The following is a 17,235-nucleotide window of genomic DNA, read 5'->3' as shown; positions in this document are numbered from 1 at the left end:
ACATTTAGAATAGATACAAATTTGCGATTAATCGCGATTAATTTTGAGTTAACTATGACATAAATGCGATTAATCGCGATTAAATATTTTAATCTATTGACAGCACTACTAAATATATGTAGTGTTAGAACTCTCTGACGGAGAGTATTCTGTGTGATACTTATATTGTAAATATGTTTTTGTTATAATACTTTTACTTAAGTATTATTTCAGCCATGTCAGCAGCATTGTTCCATCTTCAGTAACAACACAATCATGTCAAAATATTAATTTGTACAATACTTTGTTAATACTTGTATCATTCTTTGAGCTTCAGGTGTACTTTGTGTATATTGGAACTAGCAAATGTGAGCATGCTAGCACAATAAGGTAAAGGCCTTACTGCCATGCTGGTTCTCAAAACATCATTTACAGCTGCAGCTGCTAACATCCTGTAGACTTAGTCTTGTAAAGACAACTTTTACTCAACTACTTTATAACATGTAACTACTTCTTCCATTACTGCTATAATCCTGTATGACTGTATTGACTGTTTGTAAAGTTGGACGACATGATTGCTACCATAAGTGAAGCCATTTAAACCCCGCCTCCTTCGTGTGACATGTACCACAGTCGAAAGTTTAAGTACACAATAATAAACTTTTCTCCAAGATGGTTTCTCTCGGTGTAGTTCTGATCACATTGGTGTATGTTCCACTCATCATTTTGGTTTTATCTAGTTATTTAAATATATAAAAACAATGTCATATGTCATGATTGGCAGCGCTAACTTGGCTCCACCCCCTGGTCGCTATTTGGCACATTGGCTCCGAATGCACAAGATGGCAGAAATCTTATCCAGCATATTTTGACTTCACCTCTGGATAATGGGAGGAAGTTTTTCAATGCAGAGTGGTGGAGAGTCGCATCCGTCGTTATATATAGTCAGTATGTCAGTGCTGGAGTCTTCATCTGTTTCTGTTTCCCTTGTGACAACAACTCTGTCTCTCTTCCTTTCACTTGTTTTATCTCAGACTTGTCTCTGTTTGTCATCCTTTGACCTCTCTCAGCACATACACCGACAATATCTCCCTTTATCCTAACTTCAATCAATTCAATTGGTTTGTGGAGCACATCGCTCGTTTCACTTTCTAAGGCATTGTTATACGACCAATTTCAACATCTTTCCTGGGTGTTGCATGGCCGGCAGAGTGATTAACAGTCTGAGCATGTGTGGGAGCGTGTTTGTGTACAAGCAGCAGATAAGAGGAGCAGTAGAACAGAGAGCATCAAACCTCAACTTTCACCGCCCTTACTGGAGCTTAAACATCCCAGCATTCTTCTTTCTGAATTAAAAGCATGACATTTAATTTCTTCGTTTATGTACTTCTTTCCTCCGCGCTCATTAAACAAGATGTCATTATTATATTACTAGGGCTCTGGCTGCAACCAAAACATTGAAACAACCCGTGTATCAGTGGTCTGCAAAACTACCTGTCTAATTATTATATCTATTTCTTTTTTAATGAAGAACATGTAAGTGTAACTGTGCTTCATTTGCAACATATTTCTGCTGAACAGATTAAACTGATTTTATCTACAGGCACAGGAAACTACTTAACACACACACAAATAGAGGAGGATGTTGTGCACAAGTAAACTTATGCAATATTCTCAACACCCTTAAATGGCTTACATAATAGATGTGTTTATAGTTTTTGCTGATAAATGTGCTATGTGTTTATTTGATGGAGGGGGCATCCTACACTAGGCAGACCCTGGGAAGATAACCACCGCCAACCAGAATCCTTCGCAAGGTCCGCTGTGGAAAATCTGGATCCTGGGGGTGAAACGTGAAACGTCATGTGGGATGGGAGCCCCGTTTCCTCTCTGGACTATATGACAGAGTCCACTCTCACATTAGTTCCCCATCGGTTCTCAGGACACTGCCAGAGCTGCAGCTCGAGTGGGACGCTCTGAGGAGAGAGGGCCCCATATGTGGAGGGGACCCTTGAGAGAGGTGAGGCGAGGCTATACTTAGTGTCACGTCGTGCCTCTAACGCTGGCCCTCAGCTTATAGCGACATATAACAAGCTGTGAGAAGAACAGATTGCACAGATTTCCACCGTTTCGTAACTCTGTTCTATTTTAAACCGAGACAATATGTTCCGTGTGGTTTTATTAACACTGTTGGTGGATAATGACTCAAGCACACAGAGTTTTTACCGGATGTCTTTTTTTTTGTCAGAGCATTTGGCACTGTTTTTCGAAAGAATGTTATTGAATAAATTTAAAAAACACATGAACCCACATCTTTCCCAAACCTTCAACTGAAAGCAGCAAGACAAACTGTGGCCCTGATGCTGCAGGACGCCTGGTTCCCATATGTGCGTTTTTCCTCTAGGTACAACAGGAAGAACGACGAAAAAATAACTGATGTGACGTCGCCTTCCTCCCTATTTTTCTACACGTGTGTCTGGAGGGGTCACGCCTCCGGTCAGCCTCATGCAGAGTTTATGAGGTCCAGGGAGCTCTGGATCCTCTGAGGAGCAGTAAAGAAGCTATAAAGATGTTAACAGATATATCCCCGTCCCTCGGCTCAAACTGCGTGCTCGCAGAAATAAGCAAAAACATGTGGAACCAAAAATAAACCTTGGGATTAGATTTGACCATCATTTATTTCCTCTACTGAACAAACAGTTCTTATTTATATCAGTACATTTATGCTTTGGCTCAAATGAAAAAGGTGAACTGTAGACCTGAGTCAATGCTGAAGACTTAGTGAATCTGTGAGCACAACAGTCCGTTTATATAAATACTAATGAAAGCACATGCTCACAATGTGAACATGCTGATGGGTAGCAGATGTAGTGTTAACATCGGTGTTGTGCATCACCATAGTAACACTAGCACAAACAAACTAATAACAGCTGAGGATAACCGATGTAGTTACAAAATCAAATTAAATCTTGATCCGATGGTGTTGAAATGAATTCTCACAATAAATGAAAACTGAGTTAAAAAATGTGGATTCATTTTCTGGGAACCACATGTCAGATTTGTACATGTGTGTGTGTGTGTGTGTGATATTATCATGGCCTTGCACATTCACACATTCTTTCACACATATATTGTCACACTCACACATGTACATACTTTAGTTAAGTATGTACATATTTGACATATGTTAAAGTACTTTACACTCATGAGTGTTAAGAATGTGAGAGTGAAAACACAAGTGTGTGAAAGGAGAATGTATGGATGAGCGTCCTATACAAAGTCAACAACATACTTTTTTCCCCAATATAATAAAATAGAGCATTGGCAGTTGGAGCACAGCTCACTACAGGGCTGTTCAATATTTCTGGAAAGATTTAAAGATGTGAAATGTTTGAAAAACAGTTTCTCCCTGGGAATCTATCAATTGGACATTTTGCATGAACATCATTGGATTAATTTGTATTATTTAATACTTTTCACAATATCTTACAGTAACATTGATCATTGTTAAAGTGGAATATTCAGTCCCTTGCTGTGGCCCTCCAGACTGTGGTCAGTTGCATCCTCTTTGCTTTATTTATCTTTGAGATGTGTCTGGAGTCCAGCTGTGGATCTGTATAGAGAGAAACTCTTTGTATGGTCCCACAATTCACAAGACAACAAAAAGCCCCGAAAATATAGATTTATTTAGACTTCTTAAAATTAACAAGTGAAGACGAAGTTTGATTCAACAAAACGGAACAGCATCAGTCCATCTTGTAAATGATACCATCACAAATGCAGTGATTCCAGCAATTCAATGCTGTGGGCTGAATTACAATAAATAAAAGCACCACGCACTCGTGACTGTAGAAGCTGCAGCACAAAAAGCCAGTTATAGTTAAAGACACAAACACAGAGAAATGTTCTCAATCTGCCATCTGTGAACTAAAAGACTTGTAAATAGTTGTGGGTGTATATTTTTTCCAGGTTTCGGTCCTTCCATATAAACCGCCTGCCACAGCTCGCTGCTATTTGCAATGCAAATGTACTTGGCTGTTTTCTGTGGAAATATAAACGATGTAGGCAGAAAAACTGACGATGGAAATATTGATGAAAAACTTCCCTTTCTATGCTCGCTTGCAAAATGCCAATTTACCCTGCATAATGTTACAGAGTGTTTGTCAGGCTGCTTGAGACGGCCGTGTGGGAATGAGGGTTTCTCCTGAAGCCAACGCTGGTGTCTCAGCTGCGTGTGCTGTACAGGTCTTCATCCTCTGGGCTGGATTGGCCGAAGTCCATCAGAGAAGGGTCTGGCTTGAAACCAGAGCCCCCTGGAGGGCAACAAGCAAAATGCAACACAGGATTACAACATGTTCAACTTTATGGGGATGGAGCTGATCCCCTTACTGAGAGTGACAATAAATGCATTAGTATATCTATTTTAGAATAAAGAATGAAAAGCCATAGTGTGCTATCAAAGTTTCTGTGACCACACTGGTTGAACTGCTGCTCAGGAAATGGAACAGCTTACAGAACGACCACCTCTCCTATGACAATTTTCTGAACTCACCTACAAGTGCAGGGTCTCGTACTTATGGGAAGTTGCGCACTTTCCAGGCACAGATATTAGATACAATTAATCTATTAATTTTCTTTGAATATGTGTGGAATTCGTTTTGCACCACAGGTCTAAGCTGCTCAAAAGAATACAATTAATAAAAGGGATAAATGATAAACCCTGTGTTCAGTTTGTCAATTTGTGCACACTGATGCAATTGTGGGAACACAAGGATTTCTGATAGGGACTTCTGAGTCAAAATAAAAAAAGATAGAGAAGCAAAGTGTTAAGACGACATAATAAGAATATTGTTTTTATTTAAATCCACCAAATTATAGCATGGATTACACTTAAAATCATAAACCATAAAACTATAACCTGTGTTGTAAGCTGACTATAATAAAGGGACTCTGAGCTGCGTTAAAAGCCAACAACATGAAAGCCCTACTTGACTATTAACATATCATTTGCATGCAGAAATCATTATACAAACAGTTTATCAGCCTTAGAGCACTTTAAATCTCATATCTGATCTCCCAAACAACCTGCCTTCTCTGAATACTAATACATTAATACTATGAACTAAATCATTTATAAATCGATAAACATATTCTGGTCTTCCAGTAGTTTTATTATTTCCCAGGTACAAAGCCTAAATATTTATCAATAGATTTGGATGCTGATTAAACTTGCAATGCAAATTCTGTATGGAGGACATGAGCCGCAACATGCAACAGGGAGTTTATTTAGATTAGCCAGTGTATTGTATCAGGGGTTATTCATCAAAACAAAAAAAGAACGTGTTTGTTTGGCTGAAAGATGAGATGTAAGAGTTCAACTGCTTTTAGAATGGACTTGTGTACCTGCCCACTGATAACCTCATCATCAAACAAGGGCTCATTATAAAGTCTGGATAACTAGAACTTGTTCACAGTACCTTTGCTTGGATCTGCTGCAGGCTGCTCAGGAGGAGGGGGGGTCTCCTCCACAGCAGCAGCTGCAAACTGGTCGGCTACCTCAGGTTGAGCCGCAGACTCAGGCTCAGCTGATTCAATGACTGGCCCTGTGGAGATGTCAAAATACAGACGGGGGTCAGCAGCAAGGTGAGTCACTGAACTGATGTATTTATAAAAGATATTGAAACTTCAGACTAATATATAAAGTTTAAGTCTCTAAAATATTTAAATGCAGTTTACAAAGTTAACATCTCAGATTTCTCAACAAATGATAAGATTAAATTGTTCGGCCCTCGAAATGAGTGACAGAAGCCTTAAACCTTTTTGCCATTACAATTATTTGATCATTTATTTTTATCATATGTGTGATTCTCTCTTTTCAGCTTGATGAGACGTGTGCGTCATCATTTTCAAGACTATATCTTGATTCCCTGAAATACTTGTGGTAGAGGCTTTTTTTTAAATTGCATTCCAGACAATGGCTGAAGACCTCAGCGATGGGAGCCATATTGAAGCAGAGTACAGCAGTGTCTTTCATTTACAATAATGAACCAGACGTGTTGGAGGAAGAGAGGGAAGAAGAGGGAGAATTTGGCAGATTTTTGACATGATTAACAATGACCGCCAAATGTTTAGGCTATCAAATGTTTTAGTTTTTTTTGTCATAGCTGCTTCAAAGGCAGCGATATAAAGGTTTTTTATCGGTCAGCTCTTCATGAAACCGTCTGGTTTTGGGTGGTTGTTATTAATCAATACCACGTCTGTAACAACAGTGATTTTCAGGAAGAATAATTTTGCCATCATCACTGCTATTTGACACTGTAAGGCAGAATACCTGCTGGCTCATCTGAGGCCTGAAGAACAGGTGGTTCCTCAGTGGAAGGATCCGCCTCCACCTCAGCAGACTGGACAGGGGCAGCTTCTACCGTCTCTGGTTCTACGCTCGCCGTGGCCTCGTCTGGGCTTGCTTCATTTGAGACATCCTCTGGTGCTTGTTTTGTGTCCGATGGCTCTTTGCTTTCAACAGGGGCGAGTAGTTCTTCAGAGGAAGAAGCAACCTCCCCCTCTGCAGACTGGACTGGGAAAGCCTCTTCCGTCTCTGGTTCTACGCTCCCCGTGGACTCGTCTGGGCTTGCTTCATTCGAGACATCCTCTGGTGCTTGCTTTGTGTCCGATGCTTCAATGCTTTCAACAGGGACGAGAAGTTCTTCAGAGGAAGAAGCAACCTCGCCCTCTGCAGACTGGACTGGGACAGCCTCTCCCGTCTCTGGCTCTATGCTCCCCGTGGACTCAGCTGGGCTTGCTTCATTTGAGACCTCATCAGGGGCTTGTTTTGTATTTGATGGCGCTTCGTTTTCAACAGAGGCAGGTAGTTCCTCGGAGGGAGGAGCGGCTTCAGTTTCTGCCGGCACTAACTGTACCACAGGATCTGGACAGGACAGGAAACACAGCCCATCATCAGTGGAAGCCCTCGTGTGACTTGTGTGTGAAACAGAGATGGAGACAGAAACACAAGCACACAGATCAATATCTACAATACCTGTGTTTGTCTCTGTCGGGGCCTCGTCGGGGGAGATCTCTGTTAGTGTTACAGATGATGCCTCTTTTGTTATGACAGCAGTGATGGGTTCATCAGAGGAAGGAACAGACTCTGCTGATTCCACCTCTGTTTCTGGTATCGTAGCACTTTGGGATGAGCTGATGTCTGTGTCGGAGCTGACCTCCAAAGCTTCGACCACTGCAGACTCTGGACTGGACACTGTGGCAGACTGATACCATGCACAACACAGTATAGACGTTATTTCCCAAATTACAAAACCTCTCAGGGACTTTGTAGAACACAATGTTCGAAAACAAAGTGCTGGGAAAGGAAATGGATTATCATCTACTGAGAAACAGAAGGGATTTTTTAAAAGCAAATTATGCAAATGGAAACAACTCAGTGGGAAGTGTTTCCGTTAAATGCGTTGATCTGATGTTTTAGTTTTAGTCACACACAGTACAACAGCTTAACAATAGTTTATATTTTAAACAGCGGGTGAATCCATACATGACAATGAAAATACATCTGTTGAATATGATAGTTCACCTCTGGCTGTGAAGCACTGATCTCTTTGGCGACAGGCTCCTGAGGCTTTGGGGTGAGCAGTGAAGACACAGCAGCACTGCTCCACTGCCCTGCAGCGTAAACCTTCCTACCCGTCACCTTGGGAGTGAAAAACAAAATTACAGCATTAAGCTCTGAAAATAATGATGTTTGTATCTGGAACTGATACTTAACAAAATGTCAGAATTTAAAAAAGCAGATACCTTAATCACAGCCACTGCTTGGGCTGGGTAACACACTGACACTCCAGCGCTCATCAAGCCCAGTGGAACAGCCACCCTCTTGAAACGAGAGCCTGAAATGAAGTTTTTACATAGAGGACAGGCAATCAATCGAACTTGACACTGATTAGATAATGAAGGACGACTTCATCCAAGTCTGCTGCATTCACAATGGTCAAACACACGCACCACACACAGCTCAATTGCATCTTAATAAGACCCTTTTCAGAATCCAATCATGAGTTGAATGCCAGCTGAACATTTCCAAGCTTTAGTAACAGCTGTCTATGTTTTGAATGGAAACTTAATTTAATGACATTACTGTTTCAATTTAATTTAATGACAGAGAGGGGACGACCAATAAGTGCCTATAGAAAACTGAAATCAAAACTTTGCTCCTGATGTGTTGCACTTCATTCTTTGCTTTATCAGAAAGTTCAGTAACAAACTTTGGTCTGTGAATACTGATCAACCAGTGATGAACCAGTGATGAACCAGTGATGAACCAGTGACGGCTGATTCATATGAATCGGTTAAATGCACATCAAACAGACCTGTCAGATGTGAACCTGCATTATGAAACCGGTTTTATTACCTTCGCCGAGGAAGTTGTATTTTCACCTTGTATATTAGTTTGTCTGATAGTTAGCAGCATTACACAACAACTACTAAATGGATTACCATGGAACTATATTTAGGGGACTGATATCTCTGAGTGTGTAGAATTTGGTGCAGCTTCATTCAATTTAAGGAGACTGGTTAGGCTCTACTGAAAGCTGCTTTAGTATCATACAAACTTAATGAGTGATCCATGACTGTATGAGGTGGCAAGGCATCATCAAAATAGGGCATTATAGAACAGGACATTATTTTTGTTTAAGCATCTGTTTGGAGGAGTCTGCATGAGCTGTCATATAGACTATAAAATTACAAATAGTAAATTTACTATGTACAGAAGTTACACTTCCAAATGTCATAAGCTATAGCAGCAATGAGCCGTCCTTCATGCTACTATGATATGATAATGATATTGTAAAGGACTTGTGGCAGTTCCTTTTAGTCTTTAATTAATTCAAATACATAACTGAAACATCTAAATACTACATACTGACAATTCTGATGGTCTTAATTCTTACAAAACTATTTATTATTCCTCTTTCTACCATGGAACAAAGGGAAATATTAGTGGATGTCAAGGCGAATAAACAAATGTCTTTGATCATTAAAGATGTTCTGCATAGGGGTGGGCGTCAGAACTTTGATACTCTGAGCATCAATCAAATTGTGTATGTAGCTCTGGGAATAGAAGGATTTGTAGGATTTATTTGTCTTTTTCAATTTTACTTAAGACTGATTTTGTTAGCTCTATGATAAATCAGATTTATCATTTTAAATGAAAACAATTATAGGACACATGTTTATACTCAGCAATTTAGGAAGCAGAAAAGGTAACTAATAAAACTGACATCTCATATTCGAAGTACCGGTAGTACTGAAAATATAAACAATAGCAAGGTTTTTTTCATACTGTTTTGTTAGTGAACAAAAATAATTGTTCCCAGCAGGTATTTGTGATGTAGTGACAGGCTGTCAGTTTACCTTTCCGCGCCAAGAACATGCCAAGGAGGCCAGCCATAGTGATGGTGCCCAATCTGGGTAGAAAACCTGGGGGAGGGTCTTTCAGGTAATAGAATACATCTGGGAACAGGTGACACAGTTACATTCAGTTTGTGAGACAATTAATGTTGGGCAATCAAACAATATTAATAAGTATTGCAATACAATAGAAATATAAAAAATGTCATCATCTATCTATATAATGATTATACATTGTACAAGCACAGTGAGGAGGTATAACACATAATCCATCCACCTCAGATTTGTTGTACGTTTTTGCTGATTTGTCAAGTGGTAATCATGCTCTGCTCATAAAGACGAGTTCAAAAACACAACCTTCACTCAGGAGCAGAGATCAGTCTTTAAACTAAAAGGAAATAATAGTGTGACATTTATAATGATGATAACCAATATCGACTGATAGGAACATTTGATATAGTCCTAATGCCAACAAAAAAATCATTTGGGCACCAAAACCTTTGGTACAAATACGCAAAAACTAATTTCACAAACTTGACAATATTGTTATTAAATGCTTTGTTAGGAAGACAAGGTGTAAGGATCTGAGTTTCATGGGGGGAGAGAATCTTGGCTATAGATGAAACCTTGAGGGGACTGAAGCGACCTACTGTTGGCTCACCTTGTCCTGAATGATATAGATTAACACTTTGTCTTTTCACAGACACACAGGAACCCTGCAGGAAACAAAAAAAACATAATGTCAAGAAAACTTCCATCTCGACAACACAGACGGATCTGAGTCAGTGTGAAGTGCCCCCCCCCTCGTCTTCCACATTATCAAACTGTCAAATCTCCTCTTAGAAAAACGTACAGCAGCTATTTCCTGTCTGACTCCTCAACTTTCCTTTTTGCAAAATCAGAACTGCACAGAGCACAGGCGGCACATAGGATTTTGCTCTCCAACCGCAAACAAGAGGAACAAAAACATGTGCTGTAAATCTAACATGAAGGTGCACAAGAACGCTTAGATACATTTGAGCTGTTGTTCCATTCATGCAACACTTATTCATATCGTTAAAAAGGATGATCTGTTTGTGTTATGTACTAGACAGAACGTGAAAGTATGAATTACTTCTATCAAGTGTTGTCGGTTATCTTTAAGAAATTCTCTAAATATATTTAGATACACAGCCAACTATAAATACCTTTACAGCCAGGGCAAATGGCAGAATGCTCTCTCTGGCTGCAGTTAACCCACTCTCGATAACACCCGGGCTCTCAGGAACAAACTGAACCTCAGCGGACTGTGACAGCGGGGTGTAGATGTTCAGCTGGGGACAGAGGCAGAGTTACAGAGTTAGCATGTTGTAATATGCAACAGTTCAGTCTCGTAACAAATCTCCTGACGGTTTAATTCGGCCGTTACCTTTTCTCGAGTCACCAAACCACCAGCGGGGGCTTCACTCACAGTGTACACACGGATGGAGGCTATTCCCAGCACCGCCGGGACGGCCACCATCACCACCTACATCACACAATAGCAATACACACCAGAGTTTAATATCCATCAGCTCAAGGGAACATGCACTGACTCACAAACAGGGGGCTCCTGTGTCAGAGGAGGGAGAAGAATATAACCTGTATTAGCAGAAGTAACAAAACCACAATATGAGAGGGTATATTGTGAACAGTGAGGGTAAATGAGTGTTTATGGAATGGTGCCACTCATTCAATATGTTGTTATATAATAACATGTTAACTTAATGGACATTCATTATTCGATCATTGACATGGAGGCTACATGTGGCCATAGGTTCACCTTGAACTTCTACCACTGGTTTTGTGTACCGTTGGGTATTTAAAATAAGGTAGTGTCATTAATTATAAGTTTAACTATACCTATAAGTATATGTAGCATTAGTGGAGTAGAATGTACTATACATTGGACTTAGAACAGTACGAGTACATACATTAATCAACTTATCAGCACAGACATGGAAATATATATCAGTGCTGTTAGCATAAATGATTAGCATCATTACAGTGTTGAATGGGAACTGTCTAACTTGCAGCTAAACTAAGCTAACCTCCCCTATAACGTCGCAGGCACAGTATTGACACTCTCTCGTTTATCTACCGAAACAAATGCTTATATCAATGAGCTGTCACACAACCTTATGAGACTGTCAAGCTAATGGAGGGAAAGCTGCACACACGCAGCAGCACAGCAGCCCTGCGCAGTTAGCTCGGACTCTCTGAACGAGGCTAACACACTGGACGCTCAGTTAGCAAAGCGGTGCTCATGCAGCTTCAAAGCCCGGGCAGCGACAGTCAGCGCAGCTCTACATTCACAGCGCAGCTCTACATTCACGGCCCAGGAGCAGGTAACGGTACACATTCACTGACAATATACACGACAAAGTGTAGCATGCAGAACTTTGCAGAGGAAAAGTCAAGCATTTATTCACCTTGGCCGCCATGACAGCGCTCCTCCTTTTTCTTTGGGCTCTGGTGACCAGCTTCACTGCTCGGTGTCCAAACCACGGTCACATACCGCCACCTAACGGCCTGAGGAGGCAGCTGCACCGGTTACGTGTTGAGCTGAACACTACGTTCACAAGCTGTCGGTACATAGTAGGTGATGACTTTTCTTTAATGAATACATCTATATCTATATATTTATATATAAATTACCGCATCTCCACACGTGAGTCATTTATTAAGAAAACACATTGGTTTATTAGAGGTAAGGAAATTACCCAGGGGCCTCCGACCTGAACGGGCTCCAAAAGCTCCATGTTCATTACAAGTGTGATTTGTTTGGTATAATCTGACATACAGAAATGTTCTTAAGGATATAGTAACACTTAATCTAATATTATCAAGGCAATGTGTTGTTGAGGGTGCTGTGTTAAAATAAAGCGTGTTTTGATCCTGATTGAAGGTCAAACAGATTAACACAAACTAACCCAAAACTCACATTAAGTATCGTTTGTAGCACAGAGCCCTATTTGTTATTGAGTCAGTGGGAACTTGGAAACAATATAACTCACACACACTGCACAGAGGACTGAGGTAAATAGGTGGATGGTCGAAAACTTTTGGCCCAACAAATAATTTTTGAACCAAAAACCTCTAAGAGCGAGTGGTTGTAAATAAGCCTCACCTGTGGGATTTACCAGTGAACACATTCAGGCTGCACTTTCCACCCAAACCAGCTATGGATGCCATGAATATGTAGAGAGGTGTTTCTGTTGTAATAGTGGTTCTTCTTAGCTAGATGCTAATAAAGAGAGCAGGTACAGGTTCAGTTTTCTCAGAGGTATATTTTACACAATATCTGAATAGAACATACTGTACAGGCCACTGTGTTATGGGGTGACCCCTGCCCTTCATTTGAATTCTGCTACTTTGTCTCCTTCAATAAAAACAATGCAATGCTCTTTCAGTGAATACAAAGAAAATGTACACATAAACAGAACAAAGCGCATAGTGCAGAGGATTCAGTTTATTGAAGTCAAAGTTTAACAACTTAAGTTTACAATCTGTATTTTTTGTAATATATATTCATATATATGAAACCAAAAAAAGGCTACTTTAGGAAGAATAAATGTAATTTTCTTTCTTTTTTTTAATATCATCTTTAGTCAGTTTTAATGTACAGAATAACAGTAAGCTAATATTATCCTTGAAAAAGAGCAATATGTTCCTTTTTTAATGTCGCAGTGCAACTTACATCTTACACACCTGTGCAATGTACCATGAGGTGTACACCCCTGAAAGAACACACAGTGGAATCTCCCGTTTCGGCCTGTTTCTGCAGGTCTACACACACAAAGGTCTGGGAGGGATTACACAGTCTGTGCCTACAAATCATAACTCAAATAGCTCCATAATCTACAGTATGTCGCCTGCTCAGCGGAGCAGCGGTTGGCAAAAAAGAAGAAATGAGAATCGGAGGGAGGTCTGCAGACTAAAACTCTATCCTGGCTCCTCTACAGCTGTGTGTGTATAGGATCGCCAGGATTGTCAGTCCATCGTTGCCCAAGAGAGGGTTGGGAGGCACAGGGAAAGTGCTTGCATCGTTAGTTTCCTTTGTGGTACTCTCAAATTAACGGTTGAACAAAAGCACGAGCTATAACTTTGAAGGGAGTGTTATATTTCACAACAGTGAGACGGGATGAAAAAAACAGAACCTACAGTCAAAGACCGACAGTAAAAGATGAAGAATAAGTACAGATAGTGCTGTATGCAGCAGGTGCTACGCATGTCTCTCAGAGTCTTCGACACTGGGGGGCACCGTTGAGTCCTTGGCCTGATATTGCAGATGAAATGATTCATCCGCGTTTCACAGACATTACAGACCAATTAATGTAGATGTCTTTGACCGCCCAGTGTCAACCATATGCTAGGAGGGAATGTCAAAAAAAGCTTCTGTTTTTAGAAGCAACTGCACTGTCTACTCTCAGTAAGATTCCTGAAACCTTTGTGGTTGTCTCTCTATGTAAGCCATAGACTTTATATACAGTCTATGATGTAAACCAAAACAGTTAACTGAAGGTTAGATGCTGTGTAGGGTTCTGCATTAGATCCAACAACTGAGCAGCAGCAGTGCCTCCCTCAGTTATTGTACAGTTTGTGTGTCTTCAAACACCATCTAATGAAAAAAAATACTTCAAACCTACGAACATATATTTAAATTCATTCTTCAACAGTACCTTTGCATGTATCATGCGCTACAAGTCTAATTATCTTGCAATCGTGAAAGGAAGATTGAAAAAAAAAAAAATGACCCACAATAGATTACCCTGTCCAATCAGATCAGTCCCAGGCCTTTTCTCATGCAACACATCACCAGGAGAGGATGATGTAACCCAGTACAAACTGTCAGTCAACTTTCAGTGACTGTGGTTGTTGTTGTTGTTGTTGTTGTTGTTGTTGTTTGCCTCCTAGTTGTTCAACTGCTAAACACCCTGCACCTACAGAGTGAAGAGGGGGACACTGCAAAACCTTGGCATAGAATACATCATACTTTACATTATATCTATGACACAAAACGTAAATAGATTTATATATTCTTCTATGTTTAAATATATTTGTAGACTGTACACAAATCTTTAGAAAATGAGACGGCAAATGCTTTTTACCTGATATTTTGAACAGCAATGGTAAAGAGGCCGATGAGACATAGACCCTGTGATGCAGCCAATGAGATATAGAGATGTAGAAAGTGCATTCTTTGTAGTGAGTGACTCCTTTGAAAAGAACTCTCTAGCGCTTGCATTCGCTGTTTACAAAAATAAAAAGAAAGAGAAAAATGAAAAAGAAACAAATAGTTTTGCACCCACGCAAATACATACTCTCCCGTCTTCCCTCCGCTACCTCTAGAAGCATATCACAGTGGTAGTGGAACGCAAACATTTACATCAGTATACACAGCAGTATACACATATACACAAGTCTTTGAGGACTGGAGAGAGAGAGAGAAGAAACAAAAGAGGGGACGGAAATTAAGAAAAGAGAAGGAGGCGACGGAGAGAATCACAGAGAGAGAGGGAGACAGAATGCCAACTCTGTCGTAGAATTGCACTCTATCAGAGGAGCCTCCTTCTGCAGATAAAAGTGTGTGTCTTTTTGTAACAGTTCACAGTTTGAAATAGTGTGCATCAAGCCGGGACAGCGTAGCTTCTCAACGCTCGTGACACTCGTTAACATCGGCTAAAACAGACATACCAGCATCGATGGCTACCTTTCACAGTCTTATACCAAAGTCACTAGGTCACTGCCCTTACTTCCACCCAGCACTGTTCCATCACATCAGCCTGGCGTAACAGTAAGGTCCCAGTAAATGAGTGAGATATGCAGCGAGAGAAAAATTTAATAAAACAAAACGTTAGAGAGAGAAAGGGGGAGAACTGGTGGCTCTGGGTGCAAAGTTCATCAGTACAAAAGTACAGTGCTGTGGTGAAAAGGATTCTCCTCTGTATTGCTGCTACATAGCTCCCCCTGCCCCCTAAAATCAACCGGAAGAAAATAGCGTAAACCAATACAAAGGAACGGACGTGTTTAAAAAGTCTCCTTTTTTCCCCCATTTTGCTCGACAAGCGTGTGGAGTTTATGCTGAGTTCCATAGACAAAGGAAGATTAATGCTTTCTGTTCAGGCATGCAATAGGCACCCTGTGGGGTCCTCCAGATTATCAAAAGTTCATACACGCAGGTCTCAGACTGTTCCCTCTATGATATTTACACATCTTACAATGTGTGTTCCTGTGTGTGTTTGTGTGTGAGTGCGTGTTCAGAGTTGTGATCAGGGGAGAGGGTTTGGGTGAAGTAAAGCTCTGTGGTGTGTGTTTTTGTGTGTTTGTATGTGTGTGTTTGTGTGCGCATCAGTTCAGTCTTTGCTTCTCTTCTCTTTCTCACACGTGTGTCTCAATGAAGGAGTGTGTGTGGGTCATAAGCGGTGCGGCCAGCGGGGAGAGCTCGTCCTGGCCGTTGGTGCCGGGGCTGAGCTGGCAGATGTCGGAGTAGAGGTCGCTGTGCCACTGCTTCCACTCTCTGAAGGTCTGGGAGCACAGGCCAGGGTCCTCCAGGAGGGCACAGATCACCGCCAGCTCCGACTCTTTGGCCTGCGGGAGAGCAAAGAGACACCGGGGGGGATTACTGCGCTGAGTCCTCACACACCTAATTCTTCCTTAAATCCCCAAATCGTTGCTGTGTTTTGTGACAGAATCGCTCTCTTTTGTGCTACCTTCAAGGTGCTGCGGAGGGCTCGCACCCGGTGTAGCCTGTCGTTGAGCAGTGGGTCCCTGGCTCGCTGGGTGAAACAGCGTCGAAGCTCTTGCCTGCTACAAGGTCTGGGGTCTCCTAGGGCCGTCACGTTAGCTTGCTCCAGGGCCCGGTAGAGCTGCTCTAGACCATCTAAAGACTCTGGCTCGCGGCCCTCTGACACCCGCCGCTCCCTTCCTTCTGACACCCTCCTCTCTCTGCTCTCAACTCTCAACTCCCGCAGGTCTGAGACAGCCAGGAGACAACCAGTAAGAGGGATTCATAACGTACATGATGTGTTTTACTACTAACAGAAATACTACTGCTACTACTACCACTACGACTGCTACCATACTACTACTAATAATACTACTAATACTACTACTATACCAAAAGTGGCATTTTACAGCAAATTTCAAATTAAAACATTTTTACCAAGTTAAACCCTAAAAATGAAAATTTACTTGGATAATTGAACTTTAATTCATTCTCTTCCAATTATTACCACTTGATGATTCTATACCACCACTACAACAACAAATATTACAGATATAATTACATTGCAGATTAGATGTTTTCAGATTGCTTCCTCATTGTTTGTGTCCGTACAGCTTTTGGTTTACCCAATATGTAAAAATGACGTAAAGTCATGTTCTTTCCCTTTGTGAATTTGGCTTGGACATTTGATCATGAATTCAAAACACAAAACTGACCATATCGATTATTGTTATGTCAGATGAGTAGAATAATAAACGTATATGGTCTGTGTACCTTTTATTAAATGTCACTCACAATCAAAAGTTGTACAGTTTCTTGTACGTCTTGTTGATGCAATTCTCAGCAATCCTCATAGACTTATTTGGGATTTTTGAAGAATTAGTGTTGTGCAAAAACCAATCATAGAAACAGAGCACATGTATACTAACACATATTATTGTATTTAAACCTGTTTTACATCTGATTTGTCTGAGTTGACCTGTGAAACGTGTGATCAGTTCAAAATCATGTTTATCAGCTGCGTTCATAAAATGAGCTGATGAGATATAAGCTTCTGTCTGAGCTGCTAAAGAGGAACATGTGGTTTCCGG

General features: G+C 40.8%; 2 protein-coding genes across 2 annotated transcripts in view; both read right to left on the bottom strand.

Annotated features, from left to right (window-relative positions):
- Window positions 1-3,646: 3,646 nt before the first annotated feature.
- On the bottom strand, window positions 3,647-11,925 carry apool (apolipoprotein O-like). The gene is made up of 11 exons (XM_053429296.1): window positions 11,850-11,925; window positions 10,808-10,906; window positions 10,587-10,712; window positions 10,061-10,115; window positions 9,403-9,501; window positions 7,786-7,877; window positions 7,565-7,681; window positions 7,016-7,244; window positions 6,311-6,904; window positions 5,457-5,582; window positions 3,647-4,292 (listed from the first exon to the last, which is right to left on the bottom strand). Exons 1-11 carry the CDS (start codon window positions 11,859-11,861, stop codon window positions 4,204-4,206), a joined length of 1,638 nt encoding a protein of 545 aa, XP_053285271.1. The 5' UTR covers window positions 11,862-11,925; the 3' UTR covers window positions 3,647-4,203.
- A 3,873-nt stretch (window positions 11,926-15,798) lies between these two features.
- The window catches only part of si:ch211-26b3.4 (connector enhancer of kinase suppressor of ras 2), a 53,133-nt gene continuing 51,696 nt past the window's right edge, over window positions 15,799-17,235 (bottom strand). The window contains exons 23-24 of the mRNA XM_053429312.1: window positions 16,131-16,393; window positions 15,799-16,008 (exon numbers count right to left, since the gene is read on the bottom strand). Of these exons, the coding sequence (XP_053285287.1) occupies window positions 15,799-16,008; window positions 16,131-16,393 (473 nt within the window). The remainder of the gene's footprint in view (window positions 16,009-16,130; window positions 16,394-17,235) is intronic.

Source organism: Pleuronectes platessa, chromosome 8 (assembly GCF_947347685.1).
Source record: "Pleuronectes platessa chromosome 8, fPlePla1.1, whole genome shotgun sequence".
Taxonomy (NCBI): domain Eukaryota; kingdom Metazoa; phylum Chordata; class Actinopteri; order Pleuronectiformes; family Pleuronectidae; genus Pleuronectes; species Pleuronectes platessa.
This window is presented reverse-complemented; position numbering and strand designations above follow the sequence as displayed.